This window comes from Salvelinus fontinalis, chromosome 1, assembly GCF_029448725.1.
Source record: "Salvelinus fontinalis isolate EN_2023a chromosome 1, ASM2944872v1, whole genome shotgun sequence".
Taxonomy (NCBI): Eukaryota; Metazoa; Chordata; class Actinopteri; order Salmoniformes; family Salmonidae; genus Salvelinus; species Salvelinus fontinalis.
In genome coordinates this window covers 88,321,912-88,348,688 of record NC_074665.1, presented here as the reverse complement: position 1 = coordinate 88,348,688, position 26,777 = coordinate 88,321,912, and the positions used below count along the sequence as shown (strand labels likewise).

Here is a 26,777-nt window from a genome sequence, read left to right as displayed (position 1 = left end):
ATAAGTATTCAGACCCTTTGCTATGAGACTCGAGATTGAGCTCGGGTGCATCTTGTTTCCATTGATCATCCTTGAGATTTTTTATAACTTGATTGGAGTCCACCTGTGGTAAATTCAATTGAATAGACATGATTTGGAAAGGCACACACCTGCCTATATAAGGTCTCACAGTTGACAGTGCAAGTCAGAGCAAAAACCAAGCCATTAGGTTGAAGGAATTGTCCATAGTGCTCTGAGACAGGATTGTGTCAAGGCACAGATCTGGGGAAGGGTACCAAAACATTTATGCAGCATTGAAGGTCCCCAAGAACACAGGGGCCTCCATCATTCTTAAATGGAAGAAGTTTGGAACCACCAAGGCTCTTCCTAGAGCTGGCCAACCGGCCAAACTGAGCAATCGGGGGAGAAGGGCCTTGGTCAGGGAGGTGAACAAGAAACCAATGGTCACTTTGACAGAGCTCCCGAGTTCCTCTGTGGAGATGGGAGAACCTTCCAGAAGGACAACCATCTCTGCAGCACTCCACCAATCAGGCCTTTATGGTAGAGTGGCCAGACGGAAGCCACTCCTCAATAAAAGGCACATGACAACCCACTTGGAGTTTGCCAAAAGGCACGTAAAGATTCTCAGACCATGAGAAACAAGATTATCTGGTCTGATGAAACCAAGATTGAACTATTTGGCCTGAATTCCAAGCGTCACCTCTGGAGGAAACCTGACACCATCCCTACGGTGAAGCATGTTGGTAGGAGAATCATGCTGTGGGGCTGTTTTTCAGTGGCAGGGACTGGAAGACTAGTCAGGATTGAGGCAAAGATAAACTGCAAAGTACAGATCCTTGATGAAAACCTGCTCCAGAGTGCTCAGGACCTCAGACCGGGGCAAAGGTTCACCTTCCAACAGGACAACGACCCTAAGCACACAGCCAAGACAAGCAGGAGTGGCTTCGGGACAAGTCTTTGAATGTGCTTGAGTGGCACAGCTAGAGCCCGGACTTAAACCTGATCAAACATCTCTGTGCAGCAACGCTCCCCATCCATCCTGACAGAGCTTGAGAGAATCTGCAGAGAAGAATGGGAGAAACTCCCCAAACAGAGGTGTGCTTGTAGCATTAAACCCAAGAAGACTTGAGGCTGTAATCACTGCCAAAGGTACTTCAACAAAGTACTGAGTAAAGGTTCTGAATACTTATCTAAATGTAGTATTTCCGTTCTTTATTTGAAGAATATTTCTAATAAACCGTTTTTGCTTCGTCATTATGGGATATTGTGTGTAGGTTGAAAGATTTCATCAACTTTAGAATTAGGTTGTAACCTAAAAAAAATATGGAAAAAGTCAAGGAGTCTGAATACTTTACGAAGGCACTGTATACATATGAAGTGGTCACATGTAGCTCAGTTAGCAGAGCATTGCGCTTGCAACGCCAGGGTTGTGGGTTTGATTCCCATGGGGGACCAGTATGAAAATATGTATGCACTCACTACTATAAGTCATTCTGGATAAGAGCGTTTTCCTAATGACTAAAATGTAAGTGGGTAAAACAGTATGTAAACATTATTAAAGTGACCAGTGTTTAATGACTATGTCCATAGGGCAACAGTCTCTAAGGTGCAGGGTAGAGTACCGGGTGGTAGCTGACTAGTGACAGTGACTAAGGTTCAACGCAGGGTACTGGGCACAGGCCGGCTAGTGGTGACTGTTTAAGAGTCTGATGACACACCAAATGAGTTTGATGGATCCTTTTTGTCTTCTTCTAATGGCTCTTAAGGGGAAAGTAATCAGATTATGTTACTGAGTTTGGGTAATCCAAAAGTTACATTACTGATAAAAAAAAATTGAACAGGTAACTAGTAACTAATAGATTACATTTAGTAACTTACCCAACTCCCCTGCTCTGAATGCACACATAGGGGTCTCTCTCTTTCTCTGGCTGGGTGCTCTGGTCAGCACACGGATTGGGAAGCTAGGTCGTGAATGAGCCATCGCCGGGGCGGCGAGTGGGCCAGCTGGTAGCCCTGCAGCCTGGGCCATACCGGATCTGCCAGGCGACCCATAACAGCCTCATTAGAGCAGATGTGAGGCTGATGCTGTGGCTGTTTACTGTGTTGCTGTCTCTGCCCTCCCCTTCCTCTGCTCCTTCCATTGGCCTGAGAAGCCCAGCAGCTGTTCACCAAGGGGTGGCCTAGGCCAATGCCTGCCTGATCCCTGAATCTCAGTGATGGGGGTAGGGAGGCAGCAGATGAGGTCGGTCAGAGGAGGGGTTTTGCCTGGGTAGGGTGAGGTGTGGTGGAAGGGGGAATTTATGAGGGGGTAGTAGTAGTGGTTGTTGCTCAGACTGGGTTGAAAGAGTTAGTTGGTTGGACGTATGAAGGGGGGGGGGGGGTAGGGGTCTCAGCTAAGGTCTCAGCTAGGGTCTCAGCAGGGTCTCGGCTAGGGTCAGGGCAGGGTCTCGGCTAGGGTCTCAGCAGGGTCAGGGCAGGGTCTCAGCAGGGTCTCGGCTAGGGTTCGGGCAGGGTCTCAGTTAGGGTCTCAGCTAAGGTCTCAGTAGGGTCTAAGCAGGGTTTCAGCAGTGTCTCAGCTAGGATCTCAGCCATGTCTCAGCTACAGTAGGGTCTAAGCAGGGTCTCAGCAGGGTCTCAGCTAGGGTCTCAGCTAGGGTCCGGGCAGGGTCTCAGCTAGGTTCTCAGCAGGGTCTCGGCTAGGGTCTCAGCAGGGTCTCGGCTAGGGTCAGGTCGGGTCTCAGCTAGGGTCTCAGCAGTGTCTCGGCTAGGGTTTGGGCAGGGTCTCAGCTAGGGTCTCGGCTAGGGTCTCAGCAGTGTCCCGGCTAGGGTTCGGGCAGGGTCTCAGCTAGGGTCTCAGCAGTGTCTCAGCTACAGTAGGGTCTAAGCAGGGTCTCAGCAGGGTCTCAGCAGGTTCTCAGGAGGGTCTCAGCTACAGTAGGGTCTCAGTAGGGTCTAAGCAGGGTTTCAGCTCGGGTCTCAGCTATGGTCTCAGTAGGGTCTAGGCAGGGTCTCAGTAGGATCTCAGCTAGGGTCTCAGCTAGGGTCCGGGAAGGGTCTCAGCAGTGTCTCGGCTAGGGTCCGGGCAGGGTCTCAGGAGGGTCTAAGCAGGGTCTCTGCAGGGTCTCATCAGGGACTCGGCTATGGTCTCAGTAGGGTCTCAGCAGGGTCTCGGCTAGCATCAGGCCAGGGTCTCAGCTAGGGTCTCAGCAGGGTCTCATCAGGGACTCAGCTAAGTTCTCAGTAGGGTCTCAGCAGGGTCTCAGTAGGGTCTCAGCTAGTGTCAGGGCAGGGTCTCGGCTATGGTCAGGGCAGGGTCTCAGCTAGGGTCTCTGCTAGGGTCTCGGCTAGGGTCTCAGCAGGGTCTTGGCTAGGGTCTTGGCTGGTGTCTCAGGAGGGTCTCAGCAGGGTCTCATCAGAGACTCAGCTAAGGTCTCAGTAAGGTCTCAGGTAGGGTCTCAGCAGGGTCTCGGCTAGGTTCGGGGCAGGGTCTCAGCTAGGGTCTCAGCAGGGTCTCGGCTAGGGTCCGGGCAGGGTTTCAGTAGGGTCTCAGTAGGGTCTAAGCAGGGTGTCAGCAGGGTTTCAGAAGGGTCTCGGCTAGGGTCCGGGCAGGGTTTCAGTAGGGTCTCAGTAGGGTCTAAGCAGGGTGTCAGCAGGGTTTCAGAAGGGTCTCGGCTAGGGTCCGGGCAGGGTTTCAGTAGGGTCTAAGCAGGGTGTCAGCAGGGTTTCAGAAGGGTCTCGGCTAGGGTCCGGGCAGGGTTTCAGTAGGGTCTCAGTAGGGTCTAAACAGGGTGTCAGCAGGGTTTCAGAAGGGTCTCGGCTAGGGTCCGGGCAGGGTTTCAGTAGGGTCTAAGCAGGGTTTCATCAGGGTCTCAGCAGGGTTTCAGTAGGGTCTCAGTAGGGTCTAAGATGGGTGTCAGCAGGGTCTCATCAGGGACTCAGCTAAGGTCTCAGTAAGGTCTCAGCTAGGGTCTCAGCAGGGTCTTGGCTAGGTTCAGGGCAGTGTCTCATCTAGGGTCTCAGCAGGATCTCAGCTATGGGTCTCAGCAGGGTCTTGGTTAGGGTCCGGGCAGGGTCTCAGGAGGGTCTAAACAGGGTCTCAGCAGGGTCTCATCAGGGTCTCAGCTAAGGTCTCAGTAAGGTCTCAGCTAGGGTCTCAGCAGGGTCTCGGCTAGCATCAGGGCAGGGTCTCAGCTAGGGTCTCAGCAGGGTCTCAGCAGGGTCTCATCAGGGACTCAGCTAAGTTCTCAGTAGGGTCTCAGCTAGGGTCTCAGCAGGATCTCAGTAGGGTCTCAGCTAGTGTCAGGGCAGGGTCTCGGCTATGGTCAGGGCAGGGTCTCAGCTAGGGTCTCTGCTAGGGTCTCGGCTAGGGTCTCGGCTAGGGTCTCAGGAGGGTCTCAGCAGGGTCTCATCAGAGACTCAGCTAAGGTCTCAGTAAGGTCTCAGGTAGGGTCTCAGCAGGGTCTCGGCTAGGTTCAGGGCAGGGTCTCAGCAGGGTCTCGGCTAGGGTCCGGGCAGGGTTTCAGTAGGGTCTCAGTAGGGTCTAAGCAGGTTGTCAGCAGGGTTTCAGAAGGGTCTCGGCTAGGGTCCGGGCAGGGTTTCAGTAGGGTCTCAGTAGGGTCTAAGCAGGGTGTCAGCAGGGTTTCAGAAGGGTCTCGGCTAGGGTCCGGGCAGGGTTTCAGTAGGGTCTCAGTAGGGTCTAAGCAGGGTGTCAGCAGGGTTTCAGAAGGGTCTCGGCTAGGGTCCGGGCAGTGTTTCAGTAGGGTCTCAGTAGGGTCTAAGCAGGGTGTCAGCAGGGTTTCAGAAGGGTCTCGGCTAGGGTCCGGGCAGGGTTTCAGTAGGGTCTCAGTAGGGTCTAAGCAGGGTGTCAGCAGGGTCTCAGCAGGGTCTTGGCTAGGGTCCGGGCAGGGTCTCAGTAGGGTCTCAGTAGGGTCTAAGCAGGGTGTCAGCAGGGTTTCAGAAGGGTCTCGGCTAGGGTCCGGGCAGGGTTTCAGTAGGGTCTAAGCAGGGTCTCAGCAGGGTTTCATCAGGGTCTCAGCAGGGTTTCAGTAGGGTCTCAGTAGGGTCTAAGCAGGGTGTCAGCAGGGTCTCATCAGGGACTCAGCTAAGGTCTCAGTAAGGTCTCAGCTAGGGTCTCAGCAGGGTCTTGGCTAGGTTCAGGGCAGTGTCTCATCTAGGGTCTCAGCAGGATCTCAGCTATGGGTCTCAGCAGGGTCTTGGTTAGGGTCCAGGCAGGGTCTCAGCTAGGGTCTCAGCAAGGGTCTCAGCAAGGGTCTCAGCTAGGGTCTCAGCAGGGTCTCGGCTAGGGTCCGGGCATGGTCTCAGCTAGGGTCTCAGTTACAGCAGGGTCTCAGCAGGGGTCTCAGCTAGGGTCTCGGCTAGGGTCCGGGCAGGGTCTTGGCTAGGATCAGGGCAGGGTCCCAGCTAGGGTCTCAGCTAGGGTCTTAGCTAGGGTCTCAGCTAGGGTCTCAGCTAGGGTCTCAGCAGAGTCTCAGCTGGGGTCTCAGCAGGTTCTCAGTAGGGTCTCAGCAGGGTCTTGGCTAGGTTCAGGGCAGTGTCTCATCTAGGGTCTCAGCAGGATCTCAGCTATGGGTCTCAGCAGGGTCTTGGTTAGGGTCCAGGCAGGGTCTCAGCTAGGGTCTCAGCAAGGGTCTCAGCAAGGGTCTCAGCTAGGGTCTCAGCAGGGTCTCGGCTAGGGTCCGGGCATGGTCTCAGCTAGGGTCTCAGTTACAGCAGGGTCTCAGCAGGGGTCTCAGCTAGGGTCTCGGCTAGGGTCCGGGCAGGGTCTTGGCTAGGATCAGGGCAGGGTCCCAGCTAGGGTCTCAGCTAGGGTCTTAGCTAGGGTCTCAGCTAGGGTCTCAGCTAGGGTCTCAGCAGAGTCTCAGCTGGGGTCTCAGCAGGTTCTCAGTAGGGTCTCAGCAGGCTCGACTAGGTTAAGGGCAGGGTCTCAGCTAAGGTCTCAGTAGGGTATAAACAGGGTCTCAGCTAGTCTCAGCAGGGTCTCAGCTGGGGTCTCAGCAGGGTCTCAGCTGGGGTCTCAGCAGGGTCTCAGCTAGGGTCTCAGCAGTGTCTCAGCTAGGGTCTCAGGAGGGTCTCAGCCAGGGTTTCAGTAGGGTCTCAGCAGGGTCCCAGCTAAGGTCTCAGCTAGGGTCTTAGTAGTGTCTCAGCTAGGGTCTCAGCAGGTTCTCAGCAGGGTCTCAGCTAAGGTCTTAGTAGTGTCTCGGCAGATTCTCAGCTATGGTCTCAGCTAGGGTCTCATCTAGGGTCTCAGCAGGGTCTCAGACAGTAAACACAAGGGCAAAAGGCCTGGGAGTGAAAACTTTCTTTTTGAATTTTTGTGACTTGAAGTTTCCATTAGTCATTAAACGTGTGTATCTGTTTGTTTTGTGTGGATGATAATGAGACACAGATACATAGAGATGGAAAGCCTATTACCTATGTATGTGGACAGGACAGCAGGGGTTGATGTGCACAGTAGCTTTGAAACACTACCTGATACAATCTCTAAAGTCAATATATACTATGTGAATCTATAATAAAAAATGTTTATATTTCTTTTTACCCCTTTTTCTCCCCAATTGGTAGTTACAGTCTTGTTCCGTTGCTGCAACGCCCCTACGGACTCGGTGAGGTGAAGGTCGAGAGCCATGCATCCTCCGAAACACGACTCTGCCAAGGGGCGATACTTCTTGACACACTGCTCTCTTAACCCGGAAGCCAGCCCCTGGCTGAGACCCTGCTGAGACCCTGCTTAGACCCTACTGTAGCTGACACCCTCCTGAGACCCTGCTTAGACCCTACTGTAGCTGAGACACTGCTGAGACCCTAGCTGAGACCCTGCTGAGACTAGCTGAGACCCTGTTTATACCCTACTAAGACCCTGCCCTGAACCTAGCCGAGCCTGCTGAGAACCTGCTGAGACCCCAGCTGAGACCCTAGCTGAGACCCTGCCTGTCGGAGGAAACACTGTACAACTGGCAACCGAAGTCAGCTTGCAGGCGCCTGGTCCACCCCAAGGAGTCGCTAGAGCGTGATGGGACAAGGACATCACGGCCGGCCAAACCCTCCCGTAACCCGGTACGACGATGGGCCAATTAGGCGCCACTTCATGGGTCTTCCGGTCACGGCCAGCTGTGACACAGCTTGGGATTGAACCCGGGTCTGTAGTGATGCCTCAAGCACTGCAATGCAATGCCTTAGACCGCTGCGCCACTCGGGTGAATTGAATGTATACATTTTATGGTAAATAAAACAAACTGTTCAACAAACAAACAACATTACAGATCCAGAACAAAAATCTGTTTTTCCAAAACTTTGCTGTTATCCAGATTGATTTACAATTAGTGCCTTGCCCCTCTAATCTCCATTTATTGTGACTCAGTGGTGGTTTTCATTTGCCAGAAACAGCACTCTGTCTTGAGTAACAGTAGCAACATGGCTGTTAGACTGTGGCTGCATGTGGCTGGACATTTGCTGGCCCTGTGTCTCCAGAACGGACAGGTGTCGGCGTCAGCAGTGTCCAGAATCGTTCCGGCAGCTGCTGCGACCACACACCCCTCCCCCACCCCGACAGATGTAGTGTCACCACCCATCAGCTTTATGGCGCCTGGGCTGTTGTTACTTTAAATATTTGATTTGCCCAGGAGGGACAGCCCTGTTTGGGCAAGGGGTTGAAAAGAGCTGGGTAGCTTATCAGCATGACAGAAATAAAACCTACAGAAGATACTTAGACAGTTGACTTGACACCATGGCAGGGTGTTTGACTTGACACCATGGCAGGGTGTTTGGGGAAAACAAATTGCCAAAGTCTTTGGAAGTCCATTTTGGAATGTTAGGAGGCTTGGAGGACATTTTGGAATGTTAGGAGGCTTTGAGGACATTTTGGAACGTTAGGAGGCTTGGAGGACATTTTGGAACGTTATGAGGCTTGGAGGACATTTTTGGAATGTTAGGAGGCTTGGAGGATATTTTGGAACATTATGAGGCTTGGAGGACATTTTTGGAATGTTAGGAGGCTTGGAGGATATTTTGGAATGTTAGGAGGCTTGGAGGACATTTTGGAATGTTAGGAGGCTTGGAGGACATTGGAACTTTAGAAGGTTTGGAGGACATTTTGATATTGTGGGACAGGGGGAGATGTAACACCCAATAGTCAAAATGACTAATATACCGAAGTGACATTTACCATGTAATATCATCACATTTAGTAAAATGATTATTTTGTTTCAATAGTTTTTATTATTGTAATTCTTTGGGGGGGAGAAACAGGAAAAAGTCTCTGCACACTTCTCTTTTAATAGAGGCTAAGCTTTCGGTCAGTCGACCTTCAGAGCATATCTCCACAAACATTATTGTAAAACAAATATATATAATAATCTGTCAATGTGAAGTTAATCAGCAGAGTGGACGTACAGTAACGTTTGGGTTAAAGGTAATATAAAGGCCTGAATTACACTGCCAATAATAATCTTTATCATTTTATAGTGTGAACATTTTCCTTCCATAACACTTGACTCTCAGTATATTTCCCTTCACATAATCCCCATTCACACCTTGTTCAAAATCCCTCAAACATCATAAACAACTATGAAGGTGACCTCTAATCTTCTTTTGGCTGTTTTTCAAGGCATTATTGAAGTCTTTTAATTTACTCTGTATAGTATGCCATCACAGAAAAGGTAGAAAGAGACTAAAGGCTGGGTTTACCGCTAATCACAGCCAAAAGGTAGAATTCCAGTGCTGATCTTGAGGAAAAACTTAATCCAGCTGGATTCAAAGTCTCTGAGGGAGTTGCGGAAAGCACCTTGTTCTACCATCTGGGACGGCAGACAACCCACAGCCCCATTAAGATGCCACATTAAGGGACTGCTGGTAATTGCAAGATACAGCAGAATGGAGTGCACCTAGCAATACATTTTAGTGTCAGAGAGAGAGAGAGGGGGGGAGAAAAACTTTCTTAACACCGTGAAATTCATCTTGAAACGTAGCTTCTGAATACTGCCAGACAGATGCTAGTACACTTGTTTCTTTTTTCTCCCCCCATATGGTTGCAGCTGAATGTTGGTATTGTTCACTTTTGTCAGTGATCCTGAGAGATGTGGGAGCTCTAATGATAATGCAATGTGCAGATGTGGTCAGGGAGAGGGGGCCGTCGTTAACTCACACAGTCGGCTACAGTGCCCCGTTCCTCCTCACATCATGATAGATGCTGTCCAGCCTGCTCAGAGTTGACCTTCTGTAGGAAAAAACACTTCTCTGGGGCTTCCACATCACAGTTGTACAGATGTAAAAGAGAGACTGAGACTGAGGCATGGGATTTGGTTCCAACTTTTCTGTTCTGAGTTGGAGTTGGTTGTTTAGTAAGTGATGATCCAAGGGGCATTACCAGAGGTGTGAGATCATGGTTTCCCTGAGAGGACTCTTTGCACATCTGTTGCCAGAAGCATCTAGTTAGACATGCTAATTGTCCCAAGCGGTGGACACTAGTGCATAGTAAGTTCAACTAGAGGAGTCTGAATAGGTCAACATTAACTAAAGGAGGTGACGGTTCAGCTCTGATTTCTTATTTTACACTATTGCAGCGATATCTATATATATCTTCCACTTCCATTGGAATGCTATGTACAAAGCACGTATAAGACCTAATGGACAACATGTATCGATGGGGCTGTAGTGGAGCAGGTCAAGAGTTTCAAGTTCCATGGTGTCCACATCACCAACAAACTATCATGGTCCAAACACACCAAGAAGGTTGTGAAGAGGGCACGACAACACTTTTTCCACCTCAGGAGACTGAAAAGATTTGGCATGGGTCCCCAGATTCTCAAAAAGTTATACAGCTGCACCATCAAGAGTATCCTGACGGATAGCATCACTGCCTGGTATGGCAACTGCTCGGCAACTGACCGTAAGGTGCTACAGAGGATACCGTGTACGGCCCAGTAGATCACTGGGGCCAAACTTCCTGCCATCCAGGACATACACTGCCGTTCAAAGGTTTGGGGTCACTTAGAAATGTCCTTGTTTTTTTAAAGAAAAGCAATTTTTTTGCCCATTAAAATAACATCAAATTATTCAGAAATATAGTGTAGACATTGTTCATGTTGTAAATAACTATTGTAGCTGGAAACGGCAGATTTTTGTATGGAATATCTACATAAGCGTACAGAGGCCCATTATCAGCAACCATCACTCCTGTGTTCCAATGGCACGTTGTGTTAGCTAATCCAAGTTTATCATTTTAAAAGGCTAATTGATCATTAGAAAACCCTTTTGCAATTATGTTAGCACAGCTGAAAACTGTTGTACTGATTAAAGAAGGAATAAAACTGGCCTTCTTTAGACTAGTTGAGTATCTGGAGCATCAGCATTTGTGGGTTTGATTACAGGGTCAAAATGGCCAGAAACAAAGAACTTTCTTCTGAAACGCGTCCGTCTATTCTTGTTCTGAGAAATGAAGGCTATTCCATGAGAGAAGTTGCCAAGAAATTGAAGATCTCGTACAACGCTGTGTACTACTCCCTTCACGGAACAGCGCAAACTGTCTCTAACCAGAATAAAAAGAGTGGGAGGCCCCGGTGCACAACTGAGTAAGAGGACAAGTACATTATAGTGTCTAGTTTGAGGAACAGACACCTCACAAGTCCTCAACTGGCAGCATCATTAAATAGTTCCCGCAAAACACCAGTCTCAACGTCAACAGTGAAGAGGCGCCCCCGGGATGTTCGCCTTCTAGGCAGAGTTTCTCTGTCCAGTGTCTGTGTTCTTTTGCCCATCTTAAACTTTTGTTTTTATTGGCCAGTCTGAGAAATGGCTTTTCTTTGCAACTCTGCCTAGAAGGCCAGCATCCCGAAGTTGCCTCTTCACTGTTGACGTTGAGACGGGTATTTTGCGGGTACTATTTAATGAAGCTGCCTGTTGAGGACTTGTGAGGTGTCTGTTTCTCAAACTAGACACTCTAATAAACTTGTCCTCTTGCTCAGTCTAATGTACTTGTCCTCTTGCTCAGTTGTGCACCGGGGCCTCTCACTGCTCATTTACAACATTAACAATGTCTACACTGTATTTCTGATCAATGTGATGCTATTTTAATGGACAGAAAATGTACTTTTCTTTTAAAAAAGTGGACATTTCTAAGTGACTCAAAACTTTTGAACAGTAGTGTATACACTAGGCTGTGTCAGAGGAAGGCCCAAAAACTTGTCATAGACTGTTCTCTTTGCTACCGCACGGGAAGAGGTACCGGAGCACCAAGTGTTGGTCCAAAAGGCTCCTTAACAGCTTCTACCCCCAAGCCATAAGCCTGCTGAACAATTAATCATATGGCCACCTGGACTGTTTATTATTTATCCATATTCACTTTACCCCTACTTACATGTACAAATTACCTTGACTAACCTGTACCCCCGCACATTGACTTGGTACCGGTACCCTTTGTATATAGCCTTGTTATTGTTATTTTATTGTTCGTTTTATTAAATGTTTTACTTTAGTTTATTTAGTAAATATTTTCTTAACTCTTTCTTGAACTGCTTTGTTTGTTAAGAGCTTGTAAGTAAGCATTTGGTGCATGTGACAAATACAATTTTATTTGATATACAGTACCTGTGTTGTACAATGCACATGCAACCCGATATTGGACAAATCTCCCCATGTCACGTTTCAACAGCTCTCTTTGATATCCGACTGATAGTATTATGTTGCCTTAAATAAGACAGCAGAAAGTGTTGCCTGTGCCAGGTCCCACAGGCTGGGCCCACGCCTCTCCCTCTCTCTTTAACCCAGATCAGGATGCAATCATTAATCCTGGGAGAAGGCCCGGGGCCACCCCAACACTGCTGCAGGTTGGTGGGGAGAGAGGCGACAGATGGGGCTTGCTACTCCAGAGCTAGGAGGGAGTGGAGAGGTTGGCATCTCAGGGTGAGAGAACACAGTGACACTCCTGTTCCTGCACTGAACCAGGCTTGAACCACGCAGGCAGCATCCACACACGCTCAAACACTATGCAAGGATACATAGGCTACAGGAATTATGGGCTTACTTCTCGCACACAAGCATGCTACAGTCTGAATATACCACACCTTGTATCTCTGTTCGGTGTATCACAGTGCTACAGTCTGAATATACCACACCTTGTATCTCTGTTCTGTTTATCACAGTGCTACAGTCTGAATATCAAATCAAATCCAATTTTATTGGTCACACACATATTTTGCAGATGTCATTGTGGGTGTAGTGAAATTGTGTTCCTAGCTCCAACAGTGCAGCAGTATCTAACAATACACACAAATCTAAAAGCAAAAAAATTGAATTAAGAAATAGATAAATATTAGGATGAGCAATACCGAAGTGGCATTGACTAAAATACATTAGAATAGAATACAGTATGTACGTATGAGTAAAGCAGTAATGATGCATTGGGCAGACTGCACCACCCTCTGGAGAGCCCTGCGGTTGCGGGCGGTGCAGTTGCCATACCAGGCGGTGTTCCAGACGAATGTGTGATCCCGCTCTCCGGAGCCGATGTGAGTAAGACCTTTAAACAGGTCAACATTCACAAGGCCGCGGGGCCAGACGGATTACTAGGACGTGTATTGCGAGCATGCCCTGACCAACTGGCAAGTGTCTTCAATGACAATTTCAACCTGTCCCTGACTGAGTATGTAATACCAACATGTTTCAAGCAGACCACCATTGTCCCTGTGCCCAATAACACTAAGGTAACCTGCCTAAATGACTACTGACCCATATCACTCACGTCTGTAGCCATGAAGTGCTTTGAAAGGCTGGTCATGGCTCACATTATTACAAAAATCCTAGACCCACTCCAATTTGCATACCGCCCCAACAGATCCACAGATGATGCAATCTCGACTGCACTCCACACTGCCCTTTCCCACCTGGACAAAAGGAACACCTACAGTTGAAGTCGGAAGTTTACATACACTTAGGTTGGAGTCATTGAAACTTGTTTTTCAACCACTCCACACATTTCTTGTTAACAAACTATAGTTTTGGCAAGTCGGTTAGGACATCTACTTTGTGCATGACACAAGTCATTTTTTCAACAATTGTTTACAGACATTATTTCACTTATAATTCACTGTATCACAATTCCAGTGGGTTAGAAGTGTACATACACTAAGTTGACTGTGCCTTGGAACATTCACGAAAATGACGTCATGGCTTTAGAAGCTTCTGATAAGCTAATTGACATAATTTGAGTCAATTGGAGGTGTACCTGTGGATGTATTCGAAGGCCTACCTTCAAAGTCAGTGCCTCTTTGCTTGACACCATGGGGAAATCAGCCAAGACCTCAGAAAAAAATTGGAGACCTCCACAAGTCTGGTTCATCCTTGGGAGCAATTTCCAAACACCTGAAGGTACCACGTTCATCTGTACAAACAATAGTACTCAAGTATAAACACCATGGAACCACGCAGCCGTCATACCGTTCACGAAGGAGACGCGTTCTGTCTCCTAGAGATTAACGTACTTTGGTGCGAAAAGTGCAAATCAATCCCAGAACAACAGCAAAGGACCTTGTGAAGATGCTGGAGGAAACAGGTACAAAAGTATCTATATCTACAGTAAAACGAGTCTTATATCGACATAACCTGAAAGGCCGCTCAGCAAGGAAGAAGCCCCTGCTCCAAAACCACCATAAAAAAGCACCTGCACCTGCACATGGGGACAAAGATCATACTTTTTGGAGACATGTCTTCTGGTCTGATGAAACGAAAATAGAACTGTTTGGCTATAATGACAGAATTTAGATGCACCTGTCTACTGTAGCTGTCACATTGCTAGTGATTTTAGGGCCGGGATGATATCAGTATCGCAATACTCCTTGGTAGTGTGACAAGGAAGCATAACACAAAGTGGATTTACCTCCTTTAGGAAAGCAGTCCTAATGTTGGAAATAGATATTATGTTGTCATCCAGAGTCAAATGTATTTATTTATCAAGCTGTAGCACACAATATTTGACAGGTTTTTAAAGGACTAAAGGGTTTGATCTGCTACATGATTTCATTTTTTCCATGGACAAAATAATATCGTCCCAGCCCTGAGTGATTTGTAAAGTTATGGTGAATAAATGCGACGGGGAGGAAAGTTGGATTCCTCAACTCCCACAGCTGTTTGCCTGCTCCCTGTAGGCGCCCTCTGTCTTGGCTCGCCCACATGTGGCTCTGTGTGGGGGTGTTTCCTTGTTCTCCTTCTGTGTGTGTGTGTGTGTTGCCTCCTGACTCACCTCTACAGCAGGCAGGTGCCGGAGCGGTCTGGAACAGACTGACGCGTGCAGGGGAGCTTTCTCATGGCAGCCTGTCCAAACCTCTCTTCACACACACACAGCCGATAAGTAATCAGTGCCACAACACCAAGGGCGTCCACAACACAACAGTTCTGATTGGTTAGGTAGAGATAGGCCATACGTACATCAATGTGGAGTAGACAGACTGAGTCTAAATACTGTATTACATACTGTTTACTACAGAGTCTAAATACTGTATTACATACTGTTTACTACGGAGTCTAAATACTGTATTACATACTGTTTACTACGGAGTCTAAATACTGTATTACATACTGTTTACAACAGAGTCTAAATACTGTATTACATACTGTTTACTACGGAGTCTAAATACTGTATTACATACTGTTTACTACGGAGTCTAAATACTGTATTACATACTGTTTACTACAGAGTCTAAATACTGTATTACATATTGTTTACAACAGAGTCTAAATACTGTATTACATATTGTTTACTACGGAGTCTAAATACTGTATTACATACTGTTTACTACGGAGTCTAAATACTGTATTACATACTGTTTACTACGGAGTCTAAATACTGTATTACATATTGTTTACAACAGAGTCTAAATACTGTATTACATATTGTTTACTACGGAGTCTAAATACTGTATTACATACTGTTTACTACGGAGTCTAAATACTGTATTACATACTGTTTACTACGGAGTCTAAATACTGTATTACATACTGTTTACTACGGAGTCTAAATACTGTATTACGTACTGTTTACAACAGAGTCTAAATACTGTATTACGTACTGTTTACTATGGAGTCTAAATACTGTATTACATATTGTTTACTACGGAGTCTAAATACTGTATTACATACTGTTTACTACGGAGTCTAAATACTGTATTACATATTGTTTACTACGGAGTCTAAATACTGTATTACGTACTGTTTACTACGGAGTCTAAATACTGTATTACGTACTGTCTACTACGGAGTCTAAATACTGTATTACATATTGTTTACTACGGAGTCTAAATACTGTATTACATACTGTTTACTACGGAGTCTAAATACTGTATTACATACTGTTTACTATGGAGTCTAAATACTGTATTACGTACGTTTTATTACTGAGTCTAAATACTGTATTACGTACTGTTTACTACGGAGTCTAAATACTGTATTACATACTGTTTACTACGGAGTCTAAATACTGCATTACATATTGTTTACTACGGAGTCTAAATACTGTATTACATACTGTTTACTACGGAGTCTAAATACTGTATTACATACTGTTTACTACGGAGTCTAAATACTGTATTACATACTGTTTACTACGGAGTCTAAATACTGTATTACATACTGTTTACTACGGAGTCTAAATACTGTATTACATACTGTTTACTACGGAGTCTAAATACTGTATTGCATACTGTTTACTACGGAGTCTAAATACTGTATTACATACTGTTTACTACGGAGTCTAAATACTGTATTACATACTGTTTACTACGGAGTCTAAATACTGTATTACATACTGTTTACTACGGAGTCTAAATACTGTATTACATATTGTTTAATATGGAGTCTAAATGCTGTATTACATACGGTTTACTACGGAGTCTAAATACTGTGTTACATACTGTTTACTACGGAGTCTAAATACTGTATTATATACTGTTTACTACAGAGTCTAAATACTGTATTACATACTGTTTACTACGGAGTCTAAATACTGTATTACATACTGTTTACTACGGAGTCTAAATACTGTATTACGTACTGTTTACTACGGACTCTAAATACTGTATTACATACTGTTTGCTACGGAGTCTAAATACTGTATTACGTACTGTTTACTACGGAGTCTAAATACTGTATTACGTACTGTTTACTACGGAGTCTAAATACTGTATTACATACTGTTTACTACGGAGTCTAAATACTGTATTACATACTGTTTACTACGGAGTCTAAATACTGTATTACATACTGTTTACTACGGAGTCTAAATACTGTATTACATATTGTTTAATACGGAGTCTAAATGCTGTATTACATACTGTTTACTACGGAGTCTAAATACTGTATTACATACTGTTTACTACGGAGTCTAAATGCTGTATTATATACTGTTTACTACAGAGTCTAAATACTGTATTACATACTGTTTACTACGGGAGTCTAAATACTGTATTACATACTGTTTACTACGGAGTCTAAATACTGTATTACATACTGTTTACTACGGAGTCTAAATACTGTATTACGTACTGTTTACTACGGAGTCTAAATACTGTATTACGTACTGTTTACTACGGAGTCTAAATACTGTATTACGTACTGTTTACTACGGAGTCTAAATACTGTATTACATACTGTTTACTACGGAGTCTAAATACTGTATTACATACTGTTTACTACGGAGTCTAAATACTGTATTACTTACTGTTTACTACGGAGTCTAAATACTGTATTACATACTGTTTACTACGGAGTCTAAATACTGTATTACATACTGTTTACTACGGAGTCTAAATACTGTATTACATACTGTTTACTAATGGGTCTAAATACTGTATTACATATTGCTTACTACGGAGTCTAAATGCTGTATTACGTACTGTTTACTAATTGGTCTAACTACTGTATTACATACTGTTTACTACGGAGTCTAAATACTGTATTACATATTGTTTACTACGGAGTCTAAATGCTGTATTACATATTGTTTACTACGGAGTCTAAATACTGTATTACATACTGTTTACTACGGAGTCTGAATACTGTATTACATACTGTTTACTAATGGGTCTAAATACTGTATTACATATTGTTTACTACGGAGTCTAAATACTGTATTACGTACTTTTTACTAATGGGTCTAACTACTGTATTACATACTGTTTACTACGGAGTCTAAATACTGTATTACATACTGTTTACTACGGAGTCTAAATACTGTATTACATACTGTTTACTACGGAGTCTAAATAATGTATTACGCACTGTTTACTACTGAGTCTAAATAATGTATTACGTACTGTTTACTACTGAGTGTAACTACTGTATTACATACTGTTTACTGTGTGATACTTAGTATGTACTACTACAGTTGAGGTCGGAAGTTTACATACACTTAGGTTGGTGTCATTAAAACTTGTTTTTCAACCACCACACAAATTCCTTGTTAACAAACGATAGTTTTGGCAAGTTTGTTAGTACATCTACTTTGTGCATGACACAAGTCATTTTTCCAACAACTGTTTACAGACAGATTATTTCACATATAATTCACTGTATCACAATTCCAGTGGGTCAGAAGTTTACATGCACTAAGTTGATTGTGCCTTTAAACAGCTTGGAAAATTCCAGAAAATGATGTCATGGCTTTAGAAGCTTCTGATGGGCTAATTGATATAATTTGAGTCAATTGGAGGTGTACCTGTGGATGTATTTCAAGGTCTCCTTCAAACTCAGTGCCTCTTTGCTTCACATCATGGGAAAATCAAAAGAAAAGACCTCCACAAGTCTTGTTCATCCTTGGGAGCCATTTCCAAACGCCTGAAGGTACCACGTTCATCTGTACAAACAATAGTAAAGTATAAACACCATGGAACCACGCAGCCGTCATAGTGCTCACGAAGGACTCGCGATCTAGAGATGAATGTACTTTGGTGCAAATCAATCCCAGAACAACAGCAAAGGACCTTGTGAAGATGCTGGAGGAAACGGGTACAAAAGTATCTATATATTGGAGTGGCCATGACAAAGCAATGACCTCAATCCTATAGAAAATGTGTGGACAGAATTGAAAAGGCGTGTGCGAGCAAGGAGGCGTACAAACCTGACTCAGTTACACCAGCTCTGTCAGGGGGAATGGGCCAAAATTCACCCGACTTATTGTGGGAAGCTTGTGGAAGGCTACCTGAAACATTTGACCCAAGTTAAATAATTTAAAGGCAATGCTACCAAATACTAATTGAGTGTATGTAAACTTCTGACCCACTGGGAATGTGATGAAAGAAATTTAAGCTAAAATAAATCATTCTCTCTACTATTATTCTGACATTTCACATTCTTAAAATAAAGTGGTGATCCTAACTGACAGAAACAGGACATTTTTACTAGGATTAAATGTCAGGAATTGTGAAAAACTGAGTTTAAATGTATTTGGCTAAGGTGTATGTTAACTTCTGACTTCAACTGTATATCTAACAGTATTACATTCTGATACTACATTTGGGAATTTTGGACATATTGCCTACAAAAAATGTATGCATTAAGCTAGGAATATCATCATATTACAGCCTCATCCATACTGACAAGGTGCTCCACAGTTTAATTACAGGAGGCTATGACTAATTTGGTTCTCAAGTGTAAAAGCTAAATGTTTAAGTTAACAAATATTGTGTAATTACTGTGAAGATATTCAGTGTTATATCCATTGGTACAGAAGTTTCCCATACTAACTCTCTCTCTGTCATAGTCATCTGTACAGCAGGTTTCCATACTAACTCTCTCTCTGTCATAGCCATCTGTAGAGCAGGTTTCCATACTAACTCTTTCTCTGTCATAGTCATCTGTACAGCAGGTTTCCATACTAACTCTCTCTCTGTCATAGTCATCTGTACAGCAGGTTTCCATACTAACTCTTTCTCTGTCATAGTAATCTGTACAGCAGGTTTCCATACTAACTCTCTCTCTGTCATAGTCATCTGTACAGCAGGTTTCCATACTAACTCTTTCTCTGTCATAGTCATCTGTACAGCAGGTTTCCATACTAACTCTCTCTCTGTCATAGTCATCTGTACAGCAGGTTTCCATACTAACTCTTTCTCTGTCATAGTCATCTGTACAGCAGGTTTCCATACTAACTCTTTCTCTGTCATAGTCATCTGTACAGCAGGTTTCCATACTAACTCTCTCTCTGTCATAGTCATCTGTACAGCAGGTTTCCATACTAACTCTCTCTTTGTAATAGCCATTGGTACAACAGGTCTCCATACTAACTCTCTCTCTGTCATAGTCATCTGTACAGCAGGTTTCCATACTAACTCTCTCTCTGTAATAGCCATTGGTACAACAGGTCTCCATACTAACTCTCTCTCTGTCATAGTCATCGGTAGAGCAGGTTTCCATACTAACTCTCTCTCTGTCATAGTCATCGGTAGAGCAGGTTTCCATACTAACTCTCTCTCTGTCATAGCCATCGGTACAGCAGGTTTCCATACTAACTCTCTCTCTGTCATAGTCATCTGTACAGCAGGTTTCCATACTAACTCTCTATCTGTCATAGTCATCTGTACAGCAGGTTTCCATACTAACTCTCTCTCTGTCATAGTCATCTGTACAGCAGGTTTCCATACTAACTCTTTCTCTGTCATAGCTATCGGTACAGCAGGTTTCCATACTAACTCTCTCTCTGTCATAGTCATCTGTACAGCAGGTTTCCATACTAACTCTCTATCTGTCATAGTCATCTGTACAGCAGGTTTCCATACTAACTCTCTCTCTGTAATAGCCATTGGTACAGCAGGTTTCCATACTAACTCTCTCTCTGTCATAGCCATCAGTACAGCAGGTTTCCATACTAACTCTCTCTCTGTCATAGCCATCAGTACAGCAGGTTTCCATACTAACTCTCTCTCTGTCATAGTCATCTGTACAGCAGGTTTCCATACTAACTCTTTCTCTGTCATAGCCATCTGTACAGCAGGTTTCCATACTAACTCTTTCTCTGTCATAGCCATCGGTACAGCAGGTTTCCATACTAACTCTCTCTCTGTCATAGCCATCGGTACAGCAGGTTTCCATACCAACTCTCCCTCTATCATAGTATGGAAACCTGCTGTACCGATGGCTAACTCTCTCTCTGTCATAGCCATCGGTACAGCAGTTTCCTATACTAACTCTTTCTCTGTCATAGTCATCTGTACAGCAGGTTTTCATACTAAATCTCTCTCTGTCATAGCCATCGGTACAGCAGGTTTCCATACTAACTCTCTCTCTGTCATAGACATCGGTAGAGCAGGTTTCCATACTAACTCTCTCTCTGTCATAGCCATCGGTACAGCAGGTTTCCATACTAACTCTCTCTCTCTGTCATAGTCATCTGTACAGCAGGTTTCCATACTAACTCTCTTTCTCTGTCATAGTCATCTGTACAGCAGGTTTCCATACTAACTCTCTCTCTGTCATAGCCATCGGTACAGCAGGTTTCCATACTAACTCTCTCTCTGTCATAGCCATCGGTACAGCAGGTTTCCATACTAACTCTCTCTCTCTGTCATAGCCATCGGTATAGCAGGTTTCCATACTAACTCTCTCTCTGTCATAGCTATCGGTACAGCAGGTTTCCATACTAACACTTTCTCTGTCATAGTCATCTGTACAGCAGGTTTCCATACTAACTCTCTCTCTGTCATAGTCATCTGTACAGCAGGTTTCCATACTAACTCTCTCTGTCATAGTCATCTGTACAGCAGTTTTCCATACCAACTCTCCCTCTATCATAGTATGGAAACCTGCTGTACCGATGGCTAACTCTCTCTCTGTCATAGCCATCGGTACAGCAGTTTCCTATACTAACTCTTTCTCTGTCATAGTCATCTGTACAGCAGGTTTTCATACTAAATCTCTCTCTGTCATAGCCATCGGTACAGCAGGTTTCCATACTAACTCTCTCTCTGTCATAGACATCGGTAGAGCAGGTTTCCATACTAACTCTCTCTCTGTCATAGCCATCGGTACAGCAGGTTTCCATACTAACTCTCTCTCTCTGTCATAGTCATCTGTACAGCAGGTTTCCATACTAACTCTCTTTCTCTGTCATAGTCATCTGTACAGCAGGTTTCCATACTAACTCTCTCTCTCTGTCATAGCCATCGGTAGAGCAGGTTTCCATACTAACTCTCTCTCTGTCAAAGCTATCGGTACAGCAGGTTTCCATACTAACACTTTCTCTGTCATAGTCATCTGTACAGCAGGTTTCCATACTAACTCTTCCTCTGTCATAGTCATCTGTACAGCAGGTTTCCATACTAACTCTCTCTCTGTCATAGTCATCTGTTCAGCAGGTTTCCATACTAACTCTCTCTCTGTCATAGTCATCTGTACAAAAGGTTTCCATACTAACTCTCTCTCTCTGTCATAGTCATCTGTACAGCAGTTTTCCATACTAACTCTTTCTCTGTAATAGTCATCTGTACAGCAGGTTTCCATACTAACTCTCTCTCTCTGTCATAGCCATCGGTAGAGCAGGTTTCCATACTAACTCTCTCTCTGTAATAGCCATTGGTACAACAGGTTTCCATACTAACTCTTTCTCTGTAATAGTCATCTGTACAGCAGGTTTCCATACTAACTCTCTCTCTCTGTCATAGCCATCGGTAGAGCAGGTTTCCATACTAACTCCCTCTCTGTCATAGCCATCGGTACAGCAGGTTTCCATACTAACTCTCTCTCTGTCATAGCCATCGGTACAGCAGGTTTCCATACCAACTCTCCCTCTATCATAGTATGGAAACCTGCTGTACCGATGGCTAACTCTCTCTCTGTCATAGCCATCGGTACAGCAGTTTCCTATACTAACTCTTTCTCTGTCATAGTCATCTGTACAGCAGGTTTTCATACTAAATCTCTCTCTGTCATAGCCATCGGTACAGCAGGTTTCCATACTAACTCTCTCTCTGTCATAGACATCGGTAGAGCAGGTTTCCATACTAACTCTCTCTCTGTCATAGCCATCGGTACAGCAGGTTTCCATACTAACTCTCTCTCTCTGTCATAGCCATCGGTATAGCAGGTTTCCATACTAACTCTCTCTCTGTCATAGCTATCGGTACAGCAGGTTTCCATACTAACACTTTCTCTGTCATAGTCATCTGTACAGCAGGTTTCCATACTAACTCTCTCTCTGTCATAGTCATCTGTACAGCAGGTTTCCATACTAACTCTCTCTGTCATAGTCATCTGTACAGCAGTTTTCCATACTAACTCTCTCTCTGTCATAGTCATCTGTACAGCAGGTTTCCATACTAACTCTCTCTCTCTGTCATAGTCATCTGTACAGCAGTTTTCCATACTAACTCTTTCTCTGTAATAGTCATCTGTACAGCAGGTTTCCATACTAACTCTCTCTCACTGTCATAGCCATCGGTAGAGCAGGTTTCCATACTAACTCCCTCTCTGTCATAGCCATCGGTACAGATGGTTTCCATACTAACTCTTTCTCTGTCATAGCCATCGGTACAGCAGGTTTCCATACTAACTCTCTCTCTGTCATAGTCATCTGTACAGCAGGTTTCCATACTAACTCTCTATCTCTGTCATAGCCATCGGTACAGCAGGTTTCCATACTAACTCTCTCTCTGTCATAGTCATCTGTACAGCAGGTTTCCATACTAACTCTTTCTCTGTCATAGCCATCTGTACAGCAGGTTTCCATACTAACTCTCTCTCTGTCATAGTCATCGGTACAGCAGGTTTCCATACTAACTCTCTCTCTGTCATAGTCATCTGTACAGCAGGTTTCCATACTAACTCTCTCTCTGTAATAGCCATTGGTACAACAGGTCTCCATACTAACTCTCTCTCTGTCATAGTAATCTGTACAGCAGGTTTCCATACTAACTCTCTCTCTGTAATAGCCATTGGTACAACAGGTCTCCATACTAACTCTCTCTCTGTCATAGTCATCTGTACAGCAGGTTTCCATACTAACTCTCTCTCTCTGTCATAGTCATCTGTACAGCAGGTTTCCATACTAACTCTCTCTCTGTCATAGTCATCTGTACAGCAGGTTTCCATACTAACTCTCTCTTTGTAATAGCCATTGGTACAACAGGTCTCCATACTAACTCTCTCTCTGTCATAGTCATCTGTACAGCAGGTTTCCATACTAACTCTCTCTCTGTCATAGCCATCTGTACAGCAGGTTTCCATACTAACTCTTTCTCTGTCATAGCCATCGGTACAGATGGTTTCCATACTAACTCTCTCTCTGTCATAGCCATCTGTACAGCAGGTTTCCATACTAACTCTTTCTCTGTCATAGCCATCGGTACAGATGGTTTCCATACTAACTCTCTCTCTGTCATAGCCATCTGTACAGCAGGTTTCCATACTAACTCTTTCTCTGTCATAGCCATCGGTACAGATGGTTTCCATACTAACTCTCTCTCTGTCATAGCCATCGGTAGAGCAGGTTTCCATACTAACTCTCTCTCTGTCATAGTCATCGGTACAGCAGGTTTCCATACTAACTCTCTCTCTGTCATAGTCATCTGTACAGCAGGTTTCCATACTAACTCTCTCTCTGTCATAGCCATCTGTACAGCAGGTTTCCATACTAACTCTCTCTCTGTCATAGTCATCTGTACAGCAGGTTTCCATACTAACTCTCTCTCTGTCATAGCCATCTGTACAGCAGGTTTCCATACTAACTCTCTCTCTGTCATAGTCATCTGTACAGCAGGTTTCCATACTAAATCTCTCTCTGTCATAGCCATCAGTACAGCAGGTTTCCATACTAACTCTCTCTCTGTCATAGCCATCTGTACAGCAGGTTTCCATACTAACGCTCTCTCTGTCATAGCCATCAGTACAGCAGGTTTCCATACTAACTCTTTCTCTGTCATAGTCATCTGTACAGCACGTTTCCATACTAACTCTCTCTCTGTCATAGTCATCTGTACAGCAGGTTTCCATACTAACTCTCTCTCTGTCATAGTCATCTGTACAGCAGGTTTCCATACTAACTCTCTCTTTGTAATAGCCATTGGTACAACAGGTTTCCATACTAACTCTCTCTTTGTAATAGCCATTGGTACAACAGGTTTCCATACTAACTCTCTCTCTGTCATAGTCATCTGTACAGCAGGTTTCCATACTAACTCTCTCTCTGTCATAGTCATCTGTACAGCAGGTTTCCATACTAACTCTCTCTTTGTAATAGCCATTGGTACAACAGGTTTCCATACTAACTCTCTCTCTGTCATAGCCATCGGTACAGCAGGTTTCCATACTAACTCTCTCTCTGTCATAGTCATCTGTACAGCAGGTTTCCATACTAACTCTTTCTCTGTCATAGTCATCTGTACAGCAGGTTTCCATACTAACTCTCTCTCTCTGTCATAGCCATCGGTAGAGCAGGTTTCCATACTAACTCTCTCTCTGTCATAGCCATCGGTACAGATGGTTTCCATACTAACTCTTTCTCTGTCATAGCCATCGGTACAGCAGGTTTCCATACTAAATCTCTCTCTGTCATAGCCATCTGTAGAGCAGGTTTCCATACTAACTCTCTCTCTGTCATAGTCATCTGTACAGCAGGTTTCCATACTAACTCTCTCTCTGTCATAGCCATCAGTACAACAGGTTTCCATACTAACTCTTTCTCTGTCATAGCCATCTGTACAGCAGGTTTCCATACTAACTCTCTCTCTGTCATAGCCATCAGTACAGCAGGTTTCCATACTCTCTCTCTCTCTGTCATAGTCATCTGTACAGCAGGTTTCCATACTAAATCTCTCTCTGTCATAGCCATCGGTAGAGCAGGTTTCCATACTAACTCTCTCTCTGTCATAGCTATCGGTACAGCAGGTTTCCATACTAACTCTCTCTCTGTCATAGCCATCTGTACAGCAGGTTTCCATACTAACTCTCTCTCTGTCATAGCCATCAGTACAACAGGTTTCCATACTAACTCTTTCTCTGTCATAGCCATCTGTACAGCAGGTTTCCATACTAACTCTTTCTCTGTCATAGTCATCTGTACAGCAGGTTTCCATACTAACTCTCTCTCTCTCTGTCATAGTCATCTGTACAGCAGGTTTCTATACCTCTTACCATCCATACTGTCCATACTGCCCACTCTTTCCTCTTACCATCCATACAGCCCACTCTTGCATCTTACCATACATACAGCCGACTCGTGCCTCTTACCGTCCATACAGCCCACTCTTGGCTCTTACCGTCCATACAGCCCACTCTTGGCTCTTACCATTCATACAGCCCCCTCTTGCCTCTTACCATCCATATACTGCACTCTTTAGTCTTACCATCCATAGAGCCTACTCTTTCCTCTTACCATCCATACAGCCCACTCGTGCCTCTTACCATCCATGCACCCCACTCTTTAACTTACCATTCATACATCCAACTCATGTCACTTACCATCCATACAGTTCACTCTTGCCTCTTACCGTCCGTACTGCCCACTCTTGCCTCTTACCATCCATACAGCCCACTCTTGCCATTTACCATCCATACACCCCACTCTTTAGTCGTGCCATTCATACAGTTCACTCATGCCTCTTACCATCCATACAGCCCACTCGTTCCTCTTAACATCCATGCAGCCCACTCATGCCTCTTACCATCCATACAGCCCACTCATGCCTCTTAACATCCATGCAGCCCACTCATGCCTCTTACCATCCATACAGCCCAGTCTTTCCTCATACCATCCTTTCAGCTTACTCTTTCCTCTTACCATCCATACAGCCCACACTTTACTATTACCATCCATACAGCCCAATCTTGCCTCTTACCATTCATTCACCCCCAGTATTTAGTTTGACCATTCACACACCCCACTCTTTAGTCTTACCATTCATGCACCTCACTCTTTAGTCTTACCATTCATACACCCCACTCTTTAGTCTTACCATCCATACAGCCCACTCTTGCCTCTTACCATCCATACAGCCCACTCGTAACTCTTACCGTCCATACAGCCCACTCTTGGCTCTTACCATTCATACAGCCCCCTCTTGCCTCTTACCATCCATACACCGCACTCTTTAGTCTTGCCATCCATACAGCCCACTCGTGCCTCTTACCATCCATAAAGCCCACTCTTGGCTCTTACCATTTATACAGCCCCCTCTTGCCTCTTACCATCCATACACCGCACTCTTTAGTCTTACCATTCATACAGCCCACTATTTAGTCTTACCATCCATACAACCCACTCTTTTGTCTTACCATCCATGCAACCCACTCTTTTGTCTTGCCGTCATTAAAAGCCCACTCTTGCCTCTTACCGTCCATACAGCCCACTCTTTAGTCTTACCATCCAAACAGCCCACTCTTTTATCTTACGATCCATAGAGCCCACTCTTTAGTCTTACCATCCATACAGCCCACTCGTGCCTCTTACCATCCATACACCGCACTCTTTAGTCTTCCCATTCATACAGCCCACTCTTTCCTTTTCCCATCCATACAGCCCAATCTGTCCTTTTACCGTCCATACAGCCAACTCTAGCCTCTTACCATTCATACAGCCCACTCTTTCCTCTTACCGTCCATACAGCCCACTCTTTAGTCTTACCATCCATACACCCCACTCTTTAGTCTTACCATCCATACAGCCCACTCTTTCCTCTTACCATCCATACAGCCCACTTGTTCTCCCTTCCATCCATTCAGCCCACTCGTGCCTCTTACCATCCATACAGCCCCCTCTTGCCTCTTACCATCCATACAGCCCACTC

The 26,777-nt window shown here is 44.7% G+C and overlaps 1 protein-coding gene across 2 annotated transcripts in view; it reads left to right on the top strand.

The window, feature by feature from the left end:
• The window catches only part of LOC129863284 (adenylosuccinate synthetase isozyme 2-like), a 41,191-nt gene extending 31,144 nt beyond the window's left edge, over window positions 1-10,047 (top strand). For both annotated transcript variants that reach the window (XM_055935204.1, XM_055935198.1), the window contains one exon: window positions 6,583-10,047. In XM_055935204.1, the coding sequence (XP_055791179.1) occupies window positions 6,583-6,706 (124 nt within the window). In that variant the 3' untranslated portion in view covers window positions 6,707-10,047. The remainder of the gene's footprint in view (window positions 1-6,582) is intronic.
• The last annotated feature ends 16,730 nt before the right edge of the window (window positions 10,048-26,777 follow it).